Source organism: Protopterus annectens, chromosome 12.part0, assembly GCF_019279795.1.
Source record: "Protopterus annectens isolate FY-2018-M chromosome 12.part0, PAN1.0, whole genome shotgun sequence".
Classification (NCBI taxonomy): domain Eukaryota; kingdom Metazoa; phylum Chordata; order Ceratodontiformes; family Protopteridae; genus Protopterus; species Protopterus annectens.
This window is the reverse complement of record NC_056746.1, coordinates 187705687-187727581: the sequence shown is the minus strand read 5'-3', so window position 1 is coordinate 187727581 and position 21895 is coordinate 187705687. Positions and strand designations below refer to the sequence as shown.

General features: G+C 39.3%; 1 protein-coding gene across 6 annotated transcripts in view; it reads right to left on the bottom strand.

Annotated features, from left to right (window-relative positions):
* Positions 1-20823, bottom strand: part of JMJD8 (jumonji domain containing 8) — a 446128-nt gene extending 425305 nt beyond the window's left edge. The window contains exon 1 of one of the 6 annotated variants that reach the window (XM_044089222.1): positions 19883-20823. In XM_044089222.1, the coding sequence (XP_043945157.1) occupies positions 19883-19989 (107 nt within the window). In that variant the 5' untranslated portion in view covers positions 19990-20823. The remainder of the gene's footprint in view (positions 1-19882) is intronic. The other 5 variants (XM_044089224.1, XM_044089223.1, XM_044089221.1 and 2 more) reach the window with 5 other exon arrangements.
* Positions 20824-21895: the final 1072 nt, after the last annotated feature.

Genomic DNA, 21895 nt, shown 5'->3' with positions numbered 1-21895 from the left:
TTTATTTTTGTTCTCCATATCACTGTTAGCTCACTTCTGACTACAACTGGCCACATCATGATAATGTCATAGACAGAGTGCATGAGAGTTTGGAAAAAGAAAGAGATTGGCAGACAAATGATATCTGGCTAGTCAGATGTCTTCTGGATTGATCAGGTAAGTCGGAGGTTTGAACTTGATCTTGAGCAGTACAGAAAAAACACTAGAAATGCAGTGCAAACTATAAAAGGACTTTAATTAATATCTGCAAATTTAGAGTCAGAGAAAACACAGTCAAAATTCAGAAAAGCTGCAGAAACCACTCAAAAACATTTAAATAGCTGACTGCAACACTGAAATCACTTGAAATACAATGGAAACTGTAAATCAACTCCAATTAATAGCTGTTTGTATATATTCTGAATGTGTTAACCATCTTTTTTCACATCTCTTATCACAACAGTGTAGGATGATGTTATCCTTTTGTACCAACTAGCACAGAAGGGGTATTTTTTTTCATCCTGGAAAATACTATTTTTGATAGCAATTTTTCCACCTGAGGTCATAGAGGAGTTTACGCTGCTAATGTACAAAACACCCTACACTGTTGTTGTAGCTCCTGAACCGATCTTTTAAGTCACTGTTTCAATTTTTACCATTTGTCACTACAGCCCCTAGTTTTTAAACAAAATAACATGAAAAAAAACAGTTAACTCTCTCATTCAAACAGCTTATGCGCTAAAATGAAAAATACTAAAAAAAATCTAAATGATTTTTTTCCCTTTTTTAAGCGACAGAAAAGGCTATCGTATTAAACACACTTTACATGGTACGAGTGGCTGGCTTATCTGCTTTCTTTTTTTTTACAAATACAACAAATCTTTAACAACAAGGATCACTATAAAGGGTCACTCCAGCACAGCAACTGCTGTTAAACTGCTGTCTATTTTCAAGACTGCATCTGTAAAAATCTCTTACCTGAAGAATATGGCACAAGGCAGCATCAGGATGTATGCACAACCCAATGACAGTAGTATACTAATGTGAGGAAAGAAAAAAAAACACAGATGCTTAACATCAGTTAAGAAGTCCAAGCATTACACTGCGGCCAACGTCTTTTCTCACAGACGTATTATTCTGTAGAGTACTTTACACAAAAATACTTCATGAACAAATCAAAAGTAAGGATCACCTCAATGACTGTTTTCTGCTGATGGGAATCTTTGTAAAACAAAAAAGGCTGCAATAAAATGAGAGCTAGGCCCTTGCCACCCAAATATTTCTGACAAGGAAAGGGAAACCAGTTTTGATGGCGAGGAAGGTGATAAGTCAGCAAGAGGAGAGAACACAGAGAGTAAGTAAGTAAAGAGATAGCACAGACACTCCCACAAAAGGCAAAAAGACAGGTTAGACAGTTTAATTTATGTCCCCTGGAGAAAGGAGGAGGCTCCAAGAATACCAAAATGGATCGTGAATCTGCCTGTCTTCCCCACAAACGTTAACATCAACAATAGGTTAATCTAAACAGTCCGGCTGAATATCACAACCAGACAATTCTTAATCCTGAATTTGCATATAAAGTGATTTACGCCAGATTCAGAAATTGATTTAAACAGTGTATGCACCAATTACGATAAATCAGCAATTTAAGAGTTGTATAAATCACAGCTTGTAAGTCATGGATACGTAATCACATGGCTGTAATGTTGGACTGCATCAATTTGATCTGATGCTGTTGGTCAGTCAGTTTCAAACTTCATATTATCAACAACATCAATGGTAGTCCAGCCAGATCATCAGAAATCATCTTGCACGGAGGTACATTCTGTATCACAAATAATCTGGTTATGTCAGCAAGGACGTCTGTTCAAAAGAATTTAAATGTTACCGTATTTTGAAATGCTAAAGAAACTAGTTAAAGGATGTGAATTCAGTACTAGGAGTTTGGAGTGAATTTACATATTATTCTCCAGGATGGAAAAACTGGGCTAGGCTAGACAGAATTTATATCTCACAAGATCATGTGCATTTTCACTGAAGGTCTCAAAACGCACCCAATAACTACTTCAGATCACACGCCAATAACAACTAAAATAAAAACGCAAGGTAATGAAATAAAAATGAGACACTGGTGCTTTCCCACCTATCTGTTGAAAAGAGAGGAATTTAAGGAATGGGTTTGGACTTATTTCAGGAGCTATTAAAGAAGATAGAAATTTCTTCTGAAAATATAATTAGGGAGTAGGATAAAATTAAAGTGGAGTTTAAAAATAGGGTAGAAATAAAGGAAAGGGAAATATGGTTAACAAGTAACACAAATTATTTAGAGAGACTAACAACTTTTGTTTACTATATTCACTACTTCGAGTACAGTTGGTTTAGACTTTGATTTCCATTTTCTAGTAATTGCTTTTTTGGCAGCCACCATAATTAGACTCAGCAAGGCTTTACTATGTCTAGGCAATTCAGATTCTGTACCATAGCTCAAAAAAATCATCTCCCCAGTCTGCTCAACCAGCATCTCCAACAGAGCAGTCCGCATGGAATGCCTAAAGTCCACCATCTCACTACACTCCCAACGAATATGTTCTCAGACACCTCTTTCTTGCCTGTTACACCTCCAGCATTTGCTATCCACATGAGGAAAAATTCTCTGGAGTCTACTTGGGGTACAAAAATACTTATGTAAATACTTCCAGGCAAAGATCCTAAATCTTCTAGACTTTGTTGCATATTTTGGAGATATACATATATTTCCCCCCCATTGTCTCTTTGTGAATTGTTTATCCAGTCTCTCTTCCCAATCCTTCCTAAGTTCCTCTGATCGATTCTTATAATTATCATGCAATATTTTATGTATTCTACTAATTATTCAATGGCAGCTTCTGTTCTAGATTCTACTAAAAACCCTGCCAGTGCTGGTCTTTGGTTTAGAACACCTCTATTTCTTTCTCTTTGCCTATATTCTGATATCCATCCTTGATAGGGAAGGCAATCTCTAACATGATCCTTTGAAGGCGAAAGGCCGAGGTACCAGATCGTAATAAAGAAGAAATACTGGTTTCAAGTGTTGGTTTGTGTTTGTGAACTACTCTTGCCTTTTTGACTGTGTTTGGATTTTTAATCTCTAACCTGCAGTCCAAACAAAGTCTTGGCATCTTCCCATTCTATTACCTTTCCCTCTCTAGTTATTTGCTCCCAATACCTTAGTTCCTTTGCCAGTTTTCTCCAATAAATTCCAGCACCCTCTTGCCTATTGTCTGTATCCCTAACTGCAGTCATCCCTATTGGCAGAATCTCCTTTCTCCATTCCCATGTTGGCTTAGTTCTTAGAATACTTTCTGCTACTTTGTGAATATAATATTCTGTATGATGACTGTTATTCTCCTTAAAGGTCTGCATTCAAAATCCCAGCCTCTCCCATTTTCTTGAGCTTCTCCCTGTTTCATCACCTACACTTTGATGTATAGTTTTCTGCTTGTGCTATGTATAGGAACCTTCATTGTGTTGCTCTGAAATACTCATTCAAATTGGGAAATCCCAATCTCCCCTGTTCTATTGGAAGAAATGAATGTAAACTCCCTCAGATTACGAATTAGGTATATACCTCCCTCATCTAGTAATTTGTAATTATTATATATGTTATCTGACTATAATTACTCAGCACAGCTCCTCGTGGTCCTGCAGAGTGGTACAAGCAGCAGAGAGACGAAAAAGAGTGACTTTTACCAGATAAAGTATTTTTTTTCTGCCTTTTCATTAGCGATTTCTTATTCTCGGCAAAAAGCAAGTTTCTAACTGTTCTACTACATTTAAAAGCTTGTTATTGCATTTTTTACTGTACCTGCACTTTAAAATTTGTTTTTGTGTTAATTTAACTGTTTAGGCTGCCCACTCAAGTGCACTAGCCTGTGTAAAGCATTTACAGTGTTTTCCTGTTAATTTCTGCTACTGTTTCTGCAAAAAAGAAAAAAAAAAACAAAACAAAAAATATATATATCCTTGTTTCTCACCTTTTCTGAGCTAGAATAGTCCAGATTTCAGGTTTTGCTGAATTCTGGGCTTTGGTATAAGTTCCTGTGTTGCCCATATCCTTAATTGGATAGGAGGAAGCTTCTCTGTTCACCAGTGAGAGTGGGGAGCATTGAGCAGCCTATCTGTCCCTGGAGGAGTGGTCTCAGCCCAGAAACTAGTAGATTATTGGCCGTTTTGTGCTAATTCCTAGCTCTTTCAAGTTCCCTGCCTTAAAACCCGCTTTTGCTCGGTTTTGCACTTGTTTCCGACTCAGCACAGCTCCTCGTGGTCCTGCAGAGTGGTACAAGCAGCAGAGAGACGAAAAAGAGTGACCTTTACCAGATAAAGTATTTTTTTCTCTGCCTTTTCATTAGCGACTGCTTATTCTCACTGAAAACCGAGTTTCTAATTGCTCTACTACCTTTAAAAGCTTGTTATTGCATTTTATTACTGTACCTGCACTTTAAAATTTGTTTTTGTGTTACTTTAACTGTTTAGGCTGCCCACTCAAGTGCGTTAGCCTGTGTAAAGTATTTACAGTGTTTTCCTGTTAATTTCTGCTACTGTTTCTGCAAAAAAGAAAAAAAAAACAAAAAAAATCCTTGTTTCCCACCTTTTCTGAGCTAGAATAGTCCAGATTTCAGGTTTTGCTGAATTCTGGGCTTTGGTATAAGTTCCTGTGTTGCCCATATCCTTACTTGGATAGGAGGAAGCTTCTCTGTTCACCAGTGAGAGTGGGGAGCTTTGAGCAGCCTATCTGTCCCTGGAGTAGTAGTCTCAGCTCAGAAACTAGTAGATTATTGGTCGTTTTGGGCTAATTCCTAGCTCTTTCAAGTTCCCTGCCTTAAAACCCACTTTTGTTCGGTTTTGCACATTGCGCAACATTGTGCAACGTAACACAGCATCGTTTTAACTGTTTTAAACTATTCCCGGCTCCACAAAGTCTGCTCTTCAAATTTTCCCTTAGAACTACTTAAACTCTCAAGGAAAGCACTCTACTTTCCTCTTCCAGTCCAACACTTACTCTAGCTTCTCAAGGAAATCTTTTGAACTACTCAAACTCTTCAGGAAAGCTCTCTACTTTCCTCTTACAGTCCAGCACTTGCCCTAGCATCACAGTAAACGCAAATAAACCATAAGCACTTACCCCCTTGTACAAAACAGTAGTAATAGGCTCCGGATTTTCCCATAAACCAATATTTAAAACTCTCCAGGCATGTCCAAAGTGCAGTTTCAGTCATACTCTCCAGTCCAGCTGGTGAACCTGGGAATCCTGAGGCAATGTTACAATTGCCTCATGTACACAGACAACCCCCTCCTCCTACCATCAACCTCTAATGTATGCAAGAGATGCAACTATACAGCCAAACTGGAGGCTAAGCTCTCTCAACTCAAGACTGGTGCTGCCAGTCAGGAAGAGAAGGTAAACACATGCACCTCAAAACCAGTCACTCATAGACTAATCACACCTGAAAACATGACACATAAACCCACAAAGATATACTCGGAGGCTCTAAATAAAAACTTGCCAAAACAGCAGAGACCTCCTAAGCAGACACACAAGCACTCACTACCCGACATAAACCATACACATACCCCAAACAGACAGTGTGCCACACAGTCACAACCCTTAAGGCCAAACGACACCCCTAATACACTAGTAATAGGTGACTCTATCGTCAGGCACACTGATGTCCCACTCACCAGACTGAACAAAGAGAAGGTCACTGTAAGTTGCCTGTCGGGTGCCAGGATCCGCCACATAACTCAAGCACTCAGGTCACTACACAGCAAGTACAAATACGACTCTGTCATTGTCCATGCTGGTGTGAACAACTTGAGATGGACCTCCCTGGACTACATGAAAAGAGACATAGAGCAGCTCTCTGATCATGTAGCCCAGGCCGGTATGACCCTGACACTGAGTAGCATCCTGCTCTCACCTAGAATGATGCCACAGTATAGAGACAAAATGATATACTTCAACAATTGGCTAAGCTACTGGTGTCATTCAAAGGGGATCCAGTGTCTGTCAGCCTGGGACAACATGCTAGACAAGCCACGTTGCTTCGCCAGGGATGGCTTGCACCTGTCACCCCTGGGCTTTCGAATACTGGCCAAGGCTCTTGCCACCCCCATAGTGCCTTTTTTAGGCAAGGCTCAAAAGACAAACCCACCTCCTTAGACAATACAAAAAATAAAAAACTATGGGTAATGCTACTCAACGCCAGAAGTCTAAACCTAAAGATGCACGCACTCGAGGCACTCCTCAGTATGGGCAAATCGATATCTGTGCAGTGACAGAAACCTGGTTCAAGGCTCCTGAGAGCACCCCAGCATTACCAGAATTCAACTCATATCATACTTTTTGGCCACAAAACTCGAACAAAAGCACCATGAGAGGGGGTGTATCCATCTTCATCAAGGACACCCACATCTCCAGATTAGTGGCATTGCATGATACATCGGAAACAATTCGTGTGCAACTAACAGTGGACAAAACTGCCTTCCAAGTCATAGCCTGCTATAGATCACCCTCTCTGTCTCAGGACCCACACGCAGCCTTCCTGAGAACACTAGAGAATATGAAGATCCCACCAAATACCATAATATTGGGGGACTTCAACTACCCAAACATTGACTGGGTAAACTACTCGAGTCCAAACTCATTTGCCCAACGGTTTCTAGAATTCATCAACTCAAACTCCATGGAACAACTAGTCACTGTTCCTACAAGAGGGGAAAATACATTAGACCAAGTCATTACAAACATAAGGGATCAATGTTCCACACCGGAAGTAAATCCCTCATTTTTGAGATCGGACCACAAACTGATCACAATGGACATCCACATCCCAACCCCACCCCCAGCCAAGGAAACCACAGTGAAAAACCTCTCAAAAACAAACTTCACTCTCCTCAAGACAGAAGTAGGAAGCTTCAAATCCCCTGAGAAATTGGAAAATGTTACCCAAACCGCAGAATCCTATACGAACGCACTATATATGCACCTACAGGAATGCATGGATCGTGCCATCCCAAGTAAAACCAAGGCTCACTCCTCCAAAATTAGGAGACCAGTCTGGTGGACCCCAGCCATAAACAAGCTATACAACAAAAGGAAGAGACTACTACATGACAGGGCCAAAACCCTAAAAGGGAAGGCATCCCTGATCAGTATTAGCAAGAAACTTCGCTCCACCATAAAAGCCTCAAAGGCAAACTTCGAAAGAAAAATTGCCAAAGACTCCAAAGATAATCACAAGGCATTCTTCAGTTACGTCTGGAACCTGGGAGGAAACACCCAGATCTGCTCAGAGCTAGTACAAAACGGCACAAAATACACGGAACCGACTGACATTGCCAACATTCTGGCTGACGGGTTCAGTGCAAACTTTCACACTGCCTATCTGGATCTTGCTACGGCTTTCGACACAATACCTCACTCTGGAATCATAAACAAACTAATCAGCTTAAATATCAACCCATATGTCACAAGATGGGTTGCAAACTGGCTTATGGATAGAACGCATGTGGTCAGGGTTGGAAGTGCCATGTCCGACTCTAAACCTGTTAAAAGTGGAGTCCCACAGGGCTCAGTCCTGGGGCCCCTCTTGTTCGGTATATACTTCTCTGAAGTACAGGCCAGCACAAAAGGACTGTGGCTTACCAAGTTCGCCGATGATTGCAAACTGGGAGCCATAATAGACACCCCGCCAACACAAGCATCCTCCAAAATGGTCTTACGGAGACAGATGCCTGGTGTCAATGCCATGGCTTCAAACTTAACGCCAAAAAATGCATAGTCATCCCTTTTTGGGAAAAACAAGGTGCCCACTAATTACCACATAGGAGGAAACCCACTAAGTACAGAAGAAGTAATTAGGGATCTGGGGACCCAGGTTGATAGTAACCTCTCCTTTGACAATCACATTGCCAAAATAGTCAGAAAATCCTTCTATATTGCCCATCTTATAACTAAAGGGTCCTCGTCTAGATCTAGAGAGGTCGGTGTGCCCCTATACTCATCACTCATCAGGCCCATAATTGAGTACAATGCCCCATTTGGGATGTAACTTACCCGGCACCTGCAGCAGCTGGAGAGACCCCAAAAGTTCCTTACCAAAAGGATCATGGGCCTCAAACAGTTGACCTATGCAACTAGGCTAAAGAAACTACAGTGCTACTCAGTTGCTTACCGCCTGCTCAGAGGCGACCTCTGCCTGACTTACAAGGCCATGTCCAACCCAAAATTAATGGACATGCTCCACCTTAAAAAAAACAAATCCATTAGAGCCACATGCTCCTCGGACTTAAACCTCAGCACAGCAATAAATAGGACATGCTGGAGGGATACATTCATATCCCAAAGGTTTCCCACACTCTGGAATAAAATCCCAATTCACGTAAGACAAAGACCCCTCGCTGGCCCTCTTCAAGAGAAATCTTGATGAGTGGATGGGAAACCGTAAGTTTGCACCTGGGATCACTCCAGTGGCGCTACTGGACAGAGGCTCTAGAAGTTAAATTATAAGGGTGGAAAAAACCAAACACATTTTGGCTAGGCTTATAAATGCCCTGGGGCAGATAGCCTAGTATAAACATATGAACCTATGAACCTATTACTGCACAAAATGTGTACTATATGCATATGTTGTATATATCTTACTTTAAGTACTGCTCTGTAATTGTGTGCATGTTGCTATTTTTTTCATATATATATATATATATATATATATATATATATATACATATATACACACACACACACACACACACATATATAAATGTTTATACTTAAGTTTTGCTCTGTAATTATGTGCATATTGCTATTTTTCTTTATAAGTAAATGTTCCCATTTTCCATTATGTGCAGCTTTTCTCCCCGGGCCTCCACTAAAAAAGGACTTGTGTCCAGTCAGACTTTCCCTGTAAACAAATGTAAAATAAAAATGTAAAATAAAATAAAATAAAACAAATAATCTTATCCTACTTGACTCTTGCCAGCTTCCCCTCCCAGATAAAACTTTTCAGCTTTTTATTAATTACTATCCACAACTTCTCCTCTGGTTGATTGTATTATCTTTTGTTTAGTCTCTTCCCACATATCCTTAACTGCCACACCAGAATCACTTTTTCATCCATACTCCTAAATACTTCATTTTATCTTGTCCCCATAAATATGTATATTGCTGAACCAATTCGTGTATGGGTACATAATTTACCACTAACGCCTTTAAGTTTCATTAATTTTGTATCCTGAAAAGATATGAAACTGCCTCAAAATGGTCCACAACACTGTAATGTCCTGTTCTGGTTGTGTCAGATATAAAATAATATCTGCAAATAGAGCCAGATTTTCTTGATGAGCATACTAATTATATTCTTGAATTCCTGATTGTCTTATTTTCTTTGCCAATGGTTCTAAATATAATGCAAATAACAAAAGGGAGAGAGGACACCCCTGCCTGACTCCTCTCCTCAAGCAAAAACTGTCAGAGAGGACCTCATCCACTTTAACTTTTGCCTCCGATCCCTCGTATATCCTAATCAACCTTATAATTTTATCAGAGAATGCAAATGTTTCCATTGCCTTGCTCATAAAGTCCCAACTTACTCTGTCAAATGTTTTTTCTACATCAAGACCCACCAACAACAGTGGTATTTTCTTACATTCTGCTTCCCTCTTGATGATCAGTGTTCGGTTAAGGTTGTCAAAAATTTGCCTTCCATCCACCAAACCACACTGATCTACATCAATCTATTTTGGCATCACTTTTGCCATTCTTTTAGCCATTATAGATGTAAACACTTTTAAATCATGGTGTAGTGCTGAAATGGGCCTGTATGAAGTTGGATTTGATGGACCTTTACCCTCTTAAGTATTATAGCTACCAATGCTTTCTTCCAGGATGTTAGTACTTCTCCTCCTCTTAAAAATCTCTTAAAAATACTATTTAACAAAACCTTCCAGATCTTTATCAGCTTTTTCCCACCTGGCTTCCCGACTTCCACAGGAATATCATGATCCCTTTGGACTTTCCTGTAGATTGGTTATGTCATCATATTTATTTCATCTCCTCCTATCCTTGCTGTTACTAATTGAGTCTCTTCTACCTCTAACTTTGGTATATTTAATTCTTCCATAAACATTTCCGTTTGTATATTTTCTTGATTTCCATATTTCACTGCTTTATACAGACTTTCATAGAATTTCGAAATATTTCTAATACTTCTACATGATATCTTGTCATCTTCCTTCTTATAGGCTCCCTAAGATTGATGACAGTCTTATCTACTTTCTGTTGCCTGAGTCATTGTGCTAAAAGTTTTTGTGCTGTATGGTTATTATCAAAAAACAGTTGCTTAACAGCAATCTTTCTAAACTCATGCATATTATCAAGGTAATCCCTTATTTTCTGTTTAGCATTCTGCAGTTGCTCCTCTTCTTGTTCTGTGTGATTCCTCCAATTTTGCAATACTTTGTCCCTCTAAATAATTATTGTTACTTCTTAACCATATCTCCCTTTCTTTTATTGCTGCCCCATTTTTAAACTCCATTTTAATTTTATCCAACTCCCTAGCTATATTTTCAGAAGAAATTTCTATCTTCTCTAATAGCTCCTGAATAATTTCCACTACCCATTCCTTAAACTCCTCTCTTTTCAACAGATATGTAGGAAAGTGCCAGTGTCTCATTTTTATTTCATTACCCTGTATTTTTATTTTAGTTATTTTTGGCGCATAATATAAAATAGTTATTGGGTGTATATCAAGACCTTCAATTAAACGGACATGCTCCTGTGAAATGCAAATGCTGTCTAGCCTAGCCCAGGTTTGTATCTTGGGGAATAATATGTAAATTCACTCCAACCTCTTAGTACTAAATTCACATCTTCCATGCTAAATATTTTCATAAATTTCTTCAACAATCTACCCTTCTTTGCTGCATTTTCCCTTCTGGGCCCTCAAACACATCTTCACTGTTGCAAATCAAATTCCATTCCCCACCTATAAGTAATAGTCCTTGCTGAAAGCCGATTATTTCTCCCAGAATTTTCTTAAGTTCCATTATAGCAGTTTTCAGTAAAATATAAATACATGTCAGTGTAATCCTCCTCCCTTGCCAGTAGCCCCTTAGTACTACAAATCTACCATTATTGTCTTTTTTTCCTCTTCTATCACTATTTGAGCTCCTCTTTCAATTAATATAAATACTCCTCTCTTCCTTTGCCCCAGGTATTCTTCTGAATAATCATCCTGAAAACCTTTATCAAATTCACATATTCAGTTCTTTCCAAGTGGTCTCCTATAGCATAGCTATTTACACGCTAGATGTTTAATATGGTTCATTACTCTTTCTTTTTTTGCATTTATCTGTTACACCACTAACTTTTAAAGACATTACAGAAAGCATCATATTCTTGAAAAGTTATTATTCCCACCTTTTATGTATAACAACTTTTTGTTAGATGTCTAGTTCCAGCTTTTGTGTTGCATGCATATACTGTTTGGCAAATCTTTTATACAGTTGTTTCTTGTCATCTCCATTTAAACCTATGTTACATCTTACAAAACCTTTTGTTTTATTGAAAGCCCTCAAACAAAAATGCAAACAAACCTTCAATACCCCCTAAAATCTATTAATGTAATAATAACACACAAAACTACGTACATATTCAAATACTAAAGTTTTACCCTTCTACCAGGAAATGTTCCAAACTGACAGACAGACACACACACACACACACACACACACACACACACACACACACACACACACACACACTTGAGATAGCCTAAAAGAAAGGCTATCCGTGCAAAGACACATGGTACAGCCTGTGTTTCTACTAACTGCTGTCTGACCTTTCTTATTTTTATAGCTCTCTCTGTTTGTAAAACACTTGAATACTTTCAGAAACCATTTTCTCTAAGCCATTTCTCTTTATCAGAATGTCTACTAGAGACGTGAAAACAATACAAAAACCTGCCAAGCATACCCTTGTTTATTAGAAAAAAGTCTTATGATATTCAATATTTTTTTCACTTACTTGCTTGCTTTCTCTTACACCTTGTTACTAGATTAAGCTAATGGTCTTAAACCAGTCATTTCCCTATGCAAGAATGAGATTTTTTTTTCTTTTGTCATGCTCTTTTAACCAGATTTTTCTTCCTTTTTTGTTTACACTGCATTGCCTATGTTTCTTAAAACTGAACAAGAAAGGAGAAATAAAGAAGAAAAAACATGAGCACCTATATACATTAGTATATCCATTACATTTAAAAATAACTGAGAAAACTTTACAACACGCAAAGAAAATCATGCTCCATTAAAATAGTACTATTAAAAATCTGTTTTACTTACAATTATCTTTCTCCCTCCTCTTCCCCTCTCCTGAGTATTTTTCTGAACATTAATGACATTAACTAGGGCATATGCTTTAGAGTCTCTTACAAATGTAACAAAGTCCAAGAAAGTCCAATATTTCCAGATTCTCTTGTTCTATTCCTGTTATTCTCCATCTCCCAGTTCCTATCTCTGCTTAATTTCCAACATACTCTTGATTCTTCTACTCGACTCTTGTGTTTTTTTCCTTCTCTCAAGCATTTTCTGTTGAATTAGTGGAAAAGGTTTCACTGGCACATTCTCTGGTGTGTTTATTACCAGAAGAACAAAAAAGAGAATCTTTTGAATTTCTTCCTTAGCATGTACTTCATCAAACAATGACTTTGTCCCTCCAGGAAAAAAATCTTTTGAAGACAGATGATTACAGCAGTTTGATCAAGCCTACTTCTGAACATTTCATGAATAATGGTATAAATTTACTCCTTGTTCTGCCTGGTGTACAGTGAGTAGTCATTCTCCCCAAACACTCTGCTGTCTCCCACTTTTAGTACTTTGTCCTTCTGCCACAGTTTTGTCAGAATCAACTCCTTCTGCTGCTGGTAAGACTGCATCTTTACTACTAAAGGTCTAAATTGTTTTCTCATAGCCAGGTTAGGAGCAAACACACAATGTGCCCTTTCAATTAATAATTATTTTTGTAGAATACCAATCCAGTTGCTTATTTGAGCTTTCATAAAATTAATACAGTCTGTTCTTTCCAGCTTCTCTGGTACAGCAGAAAAATCTCAGGTTTTCCATATGTGTTCTTTCCTCCACTTCTATTATTTTTTTGAAACATCTCTTCTTGTGCAGTCTCATATTCAGCCAGCCTTTTCTTCATTTCAACCTCTGAGTTTTGCAGTTTTTATCACCTTATCTGAATATCTGTTTAAAGTGTCTTCCATTTTTCCAGCCTTTTATTATTTGAGTTGATATACTCCATCAGTGTTTCATTTACTTTAGTCAGGTCTGTATGCAGTTGTCTTATACTTTCCTCTAGGTTACTGGAAGCCATGTCTGGATCATGCACTGCTTTTTACTGAACAGCTGCAGTGCTTTTCTAAGTTAGTGTTTTTGTCACCTTTTATTTTACTTTATTTTACATTTGTTGACCGGGCTAGTCCAACTGGATATTGAGTCCATTTTCAGTGGAGGCCCGGGGAGAAAAGCTCCAAAATACATTCATTTTGTAACTGAATTTCTTTAAGGTCCTCTGTATTTCTTTTTTCCTGGCATCCAGGCAGTGCACTTACTAGCCAGTTACTGAAATTCGCCCAGAAATCTAGGTCAATTTGCTTTCTCTGCTAATTTTCTTTTTTCACACTGGGAGAGCTAGAATCAAGCTGTTACTCAATGTGCAGCCATCTTGGAAGTCCATCACAGTGGGTTATTATTAAGAAAAAAGGAGATATAATATAAACATATATTTAAAAGCTAATGACACAATTACAGGATGTTGCACATCACTCAGTATATACTTCTACTAAAAGTACATTCTAAATACAGAATTCATGGTTTTGGTGTCTCTAGGTTACCTACCAGCCTGACGAACCCACAGCCATCACATATATTTTAGATGTATCACTGTTTCAACACCACTAGGCTCATTACAGGCAATTGAGATAAGCGACAGCCTAAGTTTGGAAAACTTATCTGCACAGAAATGTGCAGTTTCCTCACACCTGGATCAAGAAAAAGCCTTTATATGTAGTCAGATCTTGTACTTCACAAAATGTCAAGCAACCAAGGATGGCTAGACAATTCACTGTGGCACAAATCTCAGAGGACAAGACCACTGCTCTATTCATATGCAGTTTCTCAATGATGTGCCTCCTATTGAGAATACAAACTAAGTTTGACCAGAAGTACACCAAATGCAATAAGTCATGATCATACCAATGATGATGCAAAGTGTTATGATCATACCAATTTGCAAGTTACCACAGTGAAAAAGACTGCACATGGACAGGGCAATACAGCAGTATAAGTAAGCACCAAAATATCATCCAACTATAGCTAGTTTAACATTGGAAAAGAGTCACTACTAGTGATGTTTTCCAAGTTCCTCTAGTGATCCAGATGAGTAATGGGTAACCTTACTGGAGAAAAGCCTACAAGGAATTAAACTATGCTATTGTCTGGCCATGATACCAGTTCGACGGCCAGATTAGCTATGACCACAATGAACGAAAACATACCCTTGGAAATAAAAGGAATGAGAAAAACCCTTGAGCAGAGCTGAATTCTTCCATAATCACAAAGAATTCCATAGCAAGCTCACATGACTCACTGTTAGCCCTGGCACAGACAACTCCTTCAAGATGTGATTGTAGACTATTAGTCCCTTGTAAAACGGCTGAAATGTTCCAGGATATTCAGGTAAACAGTTTATCAAGAATATCATACCACAGCACTCCACTTTTTATCTCCAAAATCTAGGGCAAACCCAGAAATATTCACGGGCAGCTGATGACATATTTTACAATATTTAGTAGTACTAACCTGAGAAGCTGATAGAATACATCCCTACTTCCTTCTATAACCAGAAAATGAACACCCTCTCTCATGCTAAGACATCACTCAATTTCCCCTCACTGTCTGTAATCATAGAATATCTAATATCTCTTTTAAACATGTCATTCGAATTGTCTTAGGTTTCATTCATCACATACTAATCTATGTAATAAATTATATGATTAATGAGTTTTTCCTCACATATTTTCTCCAGCTTATGTTATTGTTTTTCATTGCACTCTACTATGAAACTTATGTTCTATGTTTTTCTCATTACAATATTTTCTCACTCCTGTGCTTAGTAATGTAACATGATACTTTATGATTTAAAATATCTGTAATTGATTTTTGAAAGATTGTGGAGCTTTTCTCCCCAAGACTCTGCTAAAATTGGTGCTATTTGGCCCAGTTGGACTTTCCTGGTAAACAAATGTGAAATAAATAAATAAAAATTGTGGATTAACATACATTTTTCTTAAGTGAAAATGATGCTGTCTAGAGATAAAGACTGGAAAGCCTGGCTAAAAAACAAAACTCCTCCCAACCTCATGCAATATAAACAACTTAGTAATCAGACCAAACAATTAGTACTTAAAAATAAAAAAGAATACTTCCAAACCCTCCAAAACCAATATAACCACAACCCCAAGAAATTTTGGGGAGCAATCAACTCCTTACTCTATCCTGGGACTCCCCATAATCCCTGCCCAGACCCAGAAAAAACACCCTGTGAGTTAGCCTCTCTCTTCAACTTTTACTTCATTGACACTGTTGCTAAACTTACTACCACCTTCCCACCCATCCATACAAACCAACCAAACCCTACAATAGTACATACCCCAACTACTACACTACCCACTTTCTCACTCTCTCCCATACCTACCTCAACTATACAAGAACTCCTTCATAAACTAAAACAATGCCTCAGATAACCTACCTGCAGAATTCTTACAACTATCAGCCTCCTCCATAGCTTACCCTATCAGCATTCTCCTCAACAGACCCATTCAGGAATCATATATACCTGATATCTGGAAAAAGGCATACATTCTCCCACTTCACAAAGGTAGCAGTAACTCTGACATCTCTAACTTCTGGCCTATCGCCATTCTTTCCCCCAACTCAAAAATACTTGAGAAATGCATTCACACTCAGCTCCTTAGTCACATGGTTAAACACCATCTCCTTTCCCCCACTCAACATGGCTTTAGGCCAGGACATAGCACTAACACTGCCCTCATTTCCTTCGTGGACACAGTAAATAAATAGGGATAATGGATCCATAGTCTTGGCAAATTCTCGATCTATCAAAAGCATTCAAAACAGTTTCCCACTCCCTTTGCTTACTAAACTCTCTTAACCTCGGCACCTCTTCCTTCCACCCTTCATTGGTTTTCTAACTATCTCAGAAATAGGCAACAATCTACAATTTGGCAACATTGTTCCTCACCTTTCATCAACACTAATACAGAGGTACCCCAGGGTTCCATACTGGGGCCCCTTTTATGTAGTATATTCATCAATGACTTCTACACATCTCTTACCCACAGTACTGTAATCCAATATGCAGATGAATCTACTATTATCTGCTCTTCTAAATCTGCCTCTGTACTACAGCAACTAACCCAAAAAATATTCACCTCAACTATATCATGGATGTCACAGAACCATCTTGCCCTTAACCCCAATAAAACTAAACTCTTAATATTTACCCCAAAAAATCCCGGCCATTTGACAAGTCTGAATTTTCTGTTCATTCTCAAAATAATACTGTTATTGAAGTCCTTCCCAATACCAAATTACTTTTCATCATCACTGACAACTTAACCTTTGACCTTCATATCATAAAATAAAGACATTGGGGACCTACAGACACTGGATCCTACCCAATTTGGCTTTGTTAAGGGCAGATCCTGCCTCTTGAACTTGGTCGGCTTTTTCGAAACAGTCACTAATGCCATTGATGAGGGTAAGGCAGTTCACACAGCCTACCTTGACCTAGCAAAAGTGTTCGACACAATACCCCACTCGGGCATCATAGAAAAGCTCACCAGCTTAGATGTAAACCCATATGTCACAAGATGGGTTGCAAACTGGCTCAAGGACAGAACCCACAGGGTTAGAGTTGCTGGTGCCATGTCAGACTCTAAGCCGGTCACGAGCGGTGTCCCACAGGGCTCAGTCCTGGGCCCCCTCTTGTTCAGCATTTATTTTTCTGAAGTGCAGGCAAACATAGGGGATTGTGGCTGACAAAATTTGCAGATGACTGCAAACTGGGCACCATAATTGACACTCCATCAGACACAGACATCCTCCAGAGAGGTCTCATAGAAATGGATAACTGGTGCCAGAGCCATGGCCTTAAGCTAAATGCCAAAAAATGTATAGTCATACCCTTTGGGAAAAACAAGGTAACCCCTAATTACCACATAGGTGGTAATCCATTAAACACGGAAGACGTTATCAGGGACCTGGGGACCCAAGTTGACAGTAACCTCTCTTTTGACACTCACATTGCCAAAGTGGTTAGGAAGACCTTCTACATTGCCCACCTGATCATGAAGGGATTCACATCCAGATCAGGAGAGGTCATTGTACCCCTGTACTCTTCACTTATCAGACCAATGATTGAGTACAACACCCCATTCGGAATGTACCTTACCCGACACCTGCAGCAGTTGGAAAGACCCCAAAAGTTCCTGACCAAAAGGATAAAGGGGCTCAAACGTATGTCATACGCTGCCCGACTGAAGAAACTCCAGCTCTATTCAGTCGCATACCGTCTGCTCAGAGGTGATCTGTGCCTGACATACAAGGCCATGTCCAACCCGGAATTAATGGACATGCTCCACCTCAAAAAATCCAAATCCACCAGAGCCACGAGAGCAAGAGACTTAAACCTCAACACGGATATAAATAGGACGTGCTGGAGGGACAGATTCATCACCCAGAGACTCCCTACACTATGGAACAGAATCCCAGTCCATGTGAGGCAGAGCCCCTCACTGACTCTGTTCAAGAGAAATCTTGACGAGTGGATGGGAGATCGTAGGTTTACCCCGGGAATCATCTCTGTGTCACTGCTGGACAGAGGCACAGCAAACTAATGGGTATAGTATTCTCATCCTAAGGGGTGGTGAAAGCCACACACACTCTGGCTAGGCTTATAAATGCCCTAGGGCAGATAGCCTAGTATGAACCTGTGAACCTATCAACATAAAAAAAAAACACCAAAAACTAGGAGCCCTTTATAGGCACAACTACTTTCTTAGCTTTTCTGCAAAAAAGGCTCTTGCCTCATCATTCCTGCTTCCAACACTCTTATATGGCACCCTCATCCTAACCAATATTCAGTCCACTCTGTAAACCAAACTCAATTTATGCTACAATAAAGTTGCCAAACTTGCTACAAATGCTAAATTCACCACCTACCACTGTTCCACACTATATCAACTAAACTGGCTTGAATTCCCCCATCACCTCATATACCAACAACTAACTACTGCCCATAAACGTATTTACTACCCAGCAGCCTGCCCATCTCTCTCCACCATTCTGACCATTTATGATTGGCCAGCGTGCCCGTTGTAAATCGAGTTATACTAATGGAAAAAGGTCCGGTCGCCCGGACTTTTTTCCATTAGTATAACTCGTTTTAAACATTGTTCGCTATGTTAAATGGGTTTAACATAGCGAGACAGCTTTAAAATAAGCAACGGAGATCTCCGCTGCTTATTTTAAAGCTGTCTCGCCATGTTAAACCCATTTAACATAGCGAGACAGTTTTGTTAACGAAGAAAGAAGATCTCCGTTGCTTTTTTATATGTTAAATGAGTTTAACATAGCGAGACAGTTTTAAAATAAGCAACTTATTTTAACTGTCTCGCTATGTTAAACTCATTTAACATAGCGAACACTAAAAGCAACGGAGATCTTGCTTTCTCCTGCTTTTGCCCACAGCTTTGATGTGCGCAGGCGCCAGTACATCAGAACTGCCGCAGATGCCAGACATCTGCGGAAGGGCAGTAAACAGGCATTATACTATGCCATTATTTAAGAAAAGTAATAGTTTCTTTTCTTAACTAATGTCATGGTATAATAGCAATAACCACTTCTGGTGGGTAATGCTAAATTTACCCACGGTTGGCTTTGTTTGGTCCCGAGGGCGAAACCACGCCAACCGTGGGTAAATTTAGCATTACCCACACCCAGGCGTGGGTTATTGCTATATTCTTTATGTATAATTTTTCAGGGTATGAAATTATATACGGAGCTTTTCTCCCCGGGCCACCGCTGAAAATGGGCTCATTTCAGGCTCAGTGGACTTTCCCGGTAAACAAATGCAATAAGTAAATAAATAAAAAAACTTTATAATTCTAATGACTTCTATTATTTATCAAGTGCAATCCACCACAATTTTACCACACCACAGTTGCCAGTTTTTGAAGGGATAGACCAAACATTTTGAGCCAAAATCAGGCACAACTGAAAGTTATGCAATCTACAGTTTTCTTCTGCCACAAAGGCACAATCAAAAATGTTACTCTTCGCAAAATACATCGGACAAAGCACAACACCAAATCTAAAACAGATGGCAAGTCTTCCGCTGATTACACCCTACCTGTATTTATGAATTACCATAAAGGGGTTGGAAGACTATAACAAAGTCTTGAGATGACCAAAGGTCTCATCTAAACACGTTTCACTTTAACCGGCTCATATTATGCTTCTGTATTACTGACTTGAGTTGTTTCAATAAGTACATGAGTGTAAGCATTTCCTGTAGAGATTACCTTCTATTTTACTGAGGAGTTACGTAACGGGGGAACTTTCTCTCTAGCAAATACAAATCCAATTCTAACAACTTTTGAATGAATTAATAACATTTTAAATGTTCCGAATTTAGTTTTTTTTTCATCCCTTATGATTTTCTTTCAATTGCCGATTACAAAACATCGACAGCTATTCGTAAAATAAAGCAGGTACTTACCAGCCTCCGCCATCCTCCAGATGTTCTAAGTTTTCCACTCCCACTAAATGAATTAACAAAAAAAGAAAGCCATACATGGAGTCTCCAAACTTCATAAAACACTGCATCTAAGTCGGAAAACCCTATTACCAGATAATAACTGGTTTCAACGTTGCTACTGCGTATCTTTGTCCAACAACACTGTACAACTCCGCCGATCTATACAAGTACTATGGTAGGAAACAATGTCATCTGCTGTACGCTCACCAACACACTACCGCCACTTGTTATCCGGCTGATCACTTCAAGTACCTTTTGGTTTATCACATTGCTTTCATCAGCATCCCCGATCCACATTATGTCCTTCTTTGTGAAACTACTACGTGTAATTTAACGCAAAATTCGATTACAAGGTGCAACAAAAGTTAAAACTGCAATAGGACCACTTTCGTCACCGCATAATCCTGACTGGTGTGTGACTGAGCTACGGTACCTCCTGTCACTCTCGATTTACGAAACTGCGCATGCTCAATCACGGTTGCATGTGTGATAAATACTGTGAAAACGGAGTTTGCTCTGTTGATAGTTTGCTGACATCGTTAAAAGCTTTTCTGTTTACAGTGCTTAGGATGCGAAATAATCCGTATCTTTTAGCTGTGATTGTTAATATTAAGATTACCGTTTTCGCGGCCGGGCAGGGTTATGTATTCTTCTCAACAACCCATTCAGGTCAGGATTTGAACTGGTGGAAATGTATAAATACTTCCAATGCTGTGGTGATGAGTCGTATGTTGAGAATAATTAAAAACGAGGACTTTGTAGCAGTACTTGTACCGTTTTTTTCCTCTGTCTACCGTAGCCCTAAATGTTTGGAAGTTGTTATGGGGAAAATAGCATTACATAGCTTTTAAGCAAGATAAACCGGACATGTATTTGTGTTCTGTGAGAATTCTTTTTGATATTGCTTCTGATCAAGGTAGGCCAGAAAATATATTGTATGAGAATCTACACCTGCCCGTGTAGTTGTAGACCGGGAACCTTGTTGGCTAGGCTTATTTAGGCCTTTGCGCCGATAGGCTAGTACCTGCCTATGAACCTATAAAAAGTCACAGCTATGTTTTTGAATGATGGGTGCAACCAGAAAAAAAATTCAATTTGTAAACTCTCTTCTTACTGCCGCCCAACTAGGGTTGCCACCTTTTCAAATGCCCAAAGTGGGACATTTGTGCTATAAACATCAGATTTTGCGGGGCAAAACATACCCACGGCCAGTACAAAGGACAGAACTTCATTTTTTTTGCCTGAATAAAAGCCTATTCTTGTAGCATTTTAGTTCCTTATTCTGTTTCTTATAACATTTAGGTGTTTCAGATACAGAATAACTGTTGTATGCAACTATGACATAAACTATAGAAAATAATTTTGTCCTAAAATCTCAGGACATTTGCCATTTTGTCACATTTTTTGCAGGACACAACTGCCCAAAGAGGGACTGTCCCTCGCAAAGTGGAACAGGTGGTAACCCTACGCCCAACCCACCTGACACTTAAAACAAATGGACAGATATGTACAAATGTTGCCTCCTTTGCAGTTAATAAATGTATACATAATTTTCAGAGGTTCCCTCTAAAACCATTTAAGTTATTGATTTTAGATTTGCAGTCCTCTGTAAGAAAATTATTTACTAGTTGTTCTTCTTTTGGCTTTTCCCGGTTAGGGGTCGCCACGCGGATCACCCGTCCGCTCATGATTGGCAGTGGAGTTTTATGGTGCCAAGCTGCCAGCCCGGCGCCCAACCTTCCACAGAAGGCACACTCACACCTAGGGCCAGTTTGGAGTGTCCAATCCACCTACAGCATGTCTTTGGGATGTGGGACGAAACTGGAGCACCTGGAGGAAACCCACGCGACCACAGGAAGGACATGGAGACTCCACACAGAAGGCACCCCAGCCGAGAATCGAACCAGAGAACCTCTTGCTGTGAGGCGGCAACGCTAACCACTGCACCACCGTGGATTATTTACTAGTTGTTAC